Source organism: Chiloscyllium plagiosum, chromosome 51, assembly GCF_004010195.1.
Source record: "Chiloscyllium plagiosum isolate BGI_BamShark_2017 chromosome 51, ASM401019v2, whole genome shotgun sequence".
Classification (NCBI taxonomy): domain Eukaryota; kingdom Metazoa; phylum Chordata; class Chondrichthyes; order Orectolobiformes; family Hemiscylliidae; genus Chiloscyllium; species Chiloscyllium plagiosum.
Window position 1 is genome coordinate 1,207,681 of NC_057760.1, and position 4,173 is coordinate 1,211,853.

General features: G+C 49.4%; 1 protein-coding gene across 1 annotated transcript in view; it reads left to right on the top strand.

The window, feature by feature from the left end:
• psmb4 (proteasome 20S subunit beta 4) overlaps positions 1-4,173 on the top strand; it is a 12,376-nt gene that overhangs the window by 5,523 nt on the left and 2,680 nt on the right. Inside the window, exons 3-5 of the mRNA XM_043684078.1 lie at positions 182-454; positions 1,956-2,037; positions 2,132-2,245. Of these exons, the coding sequence (XP_043540013.1) occupies positions 182-454; positions 1,956-2,037; positions 2,132-2,245 (469 nt within the window). The remainder of the gene's footprint in view (positions 1-181; positions 455-1,955; positions 2,038-2,131; positions 2,246-4,173) is intronic.

Genomic DNA, 4,173 nt, shown 5'->3' on the forward strand with positions numbered 1-4,173 from the left:
CTACACCCCCTCCCTATCTCTGTCACCCCCTATACACCCCCTCCCTATCTCTGTCACTCCCTCCAGCCCCTACACCCCTTCCCTATCTCTGTCACCCCCTATACCCCCCTCCTTATCTCTGTCACCCCCTCCTCTTTTTGATAACATGTCTCTGAAGTGTCGGGGGTGGTGTGCTATAGAAATGCACTTTGCTGTGCCTATATGTGTACGCTGTAGCCTTGCTTGCCTTCAGATTGATTGGGCGGTGGGTGAGACCAGGCTGCACTCGGGAGGAGGAGGTGGCGATGGTGGTGTTGGGGAGCCTGCTGTCTCGGTCCCTGCCCCTGTGTGTGTGTGTGTGTGTGACCTGCCCTTTGAGTGCCTCAGGCTTTCCTCCCCCTCTCTGTTTCAGGCGATGTAAGTTGAATCCCCTGTGGAACACCGTCATCATTGGTGGGATGAACAACGGCGAGAGGTAATTGGTGTACGCGGGCGATTGCGCGTTCTTCTGCGGTGATTGAGTAACCGTCCGTCATCGTGAACCCTGCTGTGTGATTTGACCCAACAAGAAGATGGAGTTTAATTTAGATAAATATCAGGTGCTGCATTTTGGAAAAGCAAATCAGGGCAGGACTTAGACACTTAATAGTAAGGTCCTGGGGAGTGTTGCTGAACAAAGAGACCTTGGAGTGCAGGTTCGTAGCTTCTTGAAAGTGGAGTTGCAGGTAGATAGGATAGTGAAGGCGGCGTTTGGTTTGCTTTCCTTTATTGGTCAGAGTATTGAGTACATGAGTTGGGAGGTCATGTTGCGGCTGTACAGGACATTGGTTAGGCCACTGTTGGAATATTGCGTGCAATTCTGGTCTCCTTCCTATCGGAAAGATGTTGTGAAATTTGAAAGGGTTCAGAAAAGATTTACAAGGATGTTGGAGATTTACAGGGAGAGACTGAACAGGCTGGGGCTGTTTTCCCTGGAACATCGGAGGCTGAGGGGTGACCTTATAGAGGTTTATAAAATCATGAGGTTAAATATACAAGGTCTTTTCCCTGGGGTGGGGGAGTCCAGAACTAGAGGGCATAGGTTTAGGGTGAGAGGGGAAAGATATAAAAGGGACCTAAGGGGCAACTTTTTCATGCAGAGGGTGGTACGTGTGTGGAATGAGCTGCCAGAGGATGTGGTGGAGGCTGGTACAATGACAGCATTTAAGAGGCATTTGGATGGGTACATGAAAATGTAGAGTTTAGAGGGATATGGGTATTATGCTGGTAAACAGGACTAGATTAATTTCGGACATTTCATCAAAATGGACAAGTTGCACTGAAGGGTCTGTTTCCGTACTGTATAACGGACTTTGTAATCTGTTAATGGCGTGACGGATTGTGTGGGGAAATCGATCTGCCCGGTCTCGCTCTGTCTGTGTGGAGTCTTCATGTTCTTCATGTGTTTGCATGGGTTTCCTTGCTCGGTTGAAACATTTGCAGGTTAGGGTGGATTGGCCATGGGAAATTGTCCCATAGTGCCCAGGGATGTGCAGGTTAGGGTGGATTGGCCATGCTAAATTGTCCCCTAGTGCTCCAGGGATGTGCAGGTTCGGGTGGATTGGCCATGCTAAATTGTCCCATAGTGCCCAGGGATGTGCAGGTTCGGGTGGATTGGCCATGCTAAATTGTCCCGTTGTGCCCAGGGATGGGCAGGTTAGGGTGGATTGGCCATGGGGAATGCAGCATTATGGGGTTAGGGTGGAATGCTCTTTGTTGGGATAATTCGCACTCGATGGGGCTGAATGGCCTGCACTGTAGCCGTGTGTTTGTGATGCTTGGCTGGCCCAGCACTGAGAGGGTACAGGGAGATTGGAGGGCATTCCCTTCAGCTCTGCCCTAGGGTTAATCACCACAGTGGGGGGGGTGTTTGTGTGCGCACATGTGTGGGGAGGGCAATGGAAACTGATTCTGAAACTGACCTGCGACCTCTGCAGTTTCCTAGGTTACGTGGACAAACTGGGGGTTGCCTACGAGGCTTCGACAGTGGCAACTGGCTTCGGGGCGTACCTGGCACAGGTGAGTTCACCCCCCGACTCAACGCTCCCTCCCTCTTGTACCCGCTCACCTGCCTGCTGGACTGAACCCCCCCCCTCCTTTGTGTCCCCTGCAGCCCCTGATGAGGGAGGTAGCAGAAAAGCAGCAGATCTCCAAAGACGAGGGTCGCCAGCTGATCGAGCGCTGCCTGAAGGTCCTGTACTACCGCGACGCACGCTCCTATAACCGGGTAAGAGATGCCGGGAGGGACCGGTGGTTGTGGAGGGGGGTAATCTGCCAGCAGCGAGAGAGAAAACCGAGGCGTGCGGGGGAGCACAGTCTGTGGCGAATTTGACTCGTAAATGGGCTCGTCCATTTCTGTCAGAGAGGGTTTGATCAGAAGGAGACAGAGAGAGATAGTGGGGAGGTATTGGCCCGGTGGGATTAACGCCAAGCTGTCAATCCTGGGTAACGTTGTGGGGGCTCTGGTTTGAATCCCTCTGTGTGGGAGGTGGGCTGTCCTTTTTCAGACAAGGAAATTGTGTCCCAGTCAGGGGCGTGGTTCCACAGCGATGGGATAATTCTCCACTGCCTTCTGGGGCAGGGAATGCTGGGTGAAGCCCATACCAGGCAGCAAGAGAGGGAGAGAAGCAAGGAAAGGGTCAGATCCCAGACTGCGCCAACCTGCCCCGTCCCAACCATCCAGCCCCTTGGCCATCAGGAAGGTTCGGTTCTGGTCTGCCCCACACAGTCGGGAAGTGGCTCTCTGCTTGTTTGGGTGACAACTTGGGGTACTTGTAATGGAGATATCGTGCAGGAACACCATCTGTTACATTGCAAGAGCCTTTTCCCTGCCCTGCCACCCTCAGGCGGTGCGAGCGCTCCTTTGGTTGTGTCCCTCCGGTGCCCTGAGCAGCAGGTGCACTCAGCCTGTTGCGGAGTGGCGGTGCCAAGTTTTGGGAGTGACACGTGTCCTCAGGATTTGAACTGACGTGAAATCTTTGCCAGGGCCCGTTTTGTTTGTGGCTGTCCTGTTGGAATACCCCCATAATGCTCAGCGTCACAGCAGGACCCAATCTCCGAGGCAGGTGGTGTTCTCACGCCCTGCAAGCCACAACAAATGCAGCCTTTTGGAACTTGCTTGAAAACTATGACCGTCTCTGTCTCAGGGATGTTTGATCCATACTGGCTCTTGTACTGAGCGGGCAAGTCTGAAGTCCTGGAGCGAAATTAGGTAGAGTATTTGTGGATCGGAAGAGAGGATGTTAGAATTTGATGTTTCCAAAATGATAGAGGGGAAAGTGTGTGTGGTCCCTTTCAAAGATGACGTGTTTATTTATCTATGCTTAGCGACTTGAAAATGACTACCAGTTACAAGTGCTTGAATTAAAACATTTCTATCAAAATACGAGACTGTTAGCAGGCAAAGCAACATTTTTAACAAGACAACAGATATTAAAATTTAGCCTATTAATTTAGTCCAGGCACTTGGAGAGTAAGGACCAATTAAATTTAAATCTGATAGTTTCTAGATTGTCAAAACTATCAGATTGTAAGGAAATTAATCGGTCATCAAGGGTATAAACAGAGAGAACGTTTGAAAACCGAATGAGAGCACAATGCCATATGAAGAGATTAGCTCTCGGAGTGACCATCATCTGACTAAAGGTACAGTGGTATTCTGAGTTAAGATTCCTGACCCCAGAATTCGACAGAGAGAGGTTCTCCTGATGGAAGAATTCGAAGGGGAGGACCTGTTCTTGACAGAACTTCAGTGGATAGGCCGCGGAGCATTCCGGAAGATGTTCCTGGCTATAATTTTGAGAGACAAAATTCTGTTGTCTTGTTAAATAAGTAGTACTTGTATTTATTGGAACAGCATATCATTAGAATTTTGTTTTATTCGGGAATAGTTAGAGAGAAAGTGTTCGCTGTGTTAGTGGTTCTGGTAGTTTGTTTCACTGTTGGAGTTAGATAAATTATTATTGAGTGAGTGAAAGGATTGTGTTTCATTTAATGTCTCATTTCATGTCTCACAAACTTGATTGAGTTTTTTGAAGAAGTAACAAAGAGGATTGATGTGATCTATATGGACTTCAGTAAGGTGTTCAACTAGGTTCCCCATGGGAGACTGATTAGCAAGGTTAGATCTCATGGAATACAGAGAGAACTAGCCAT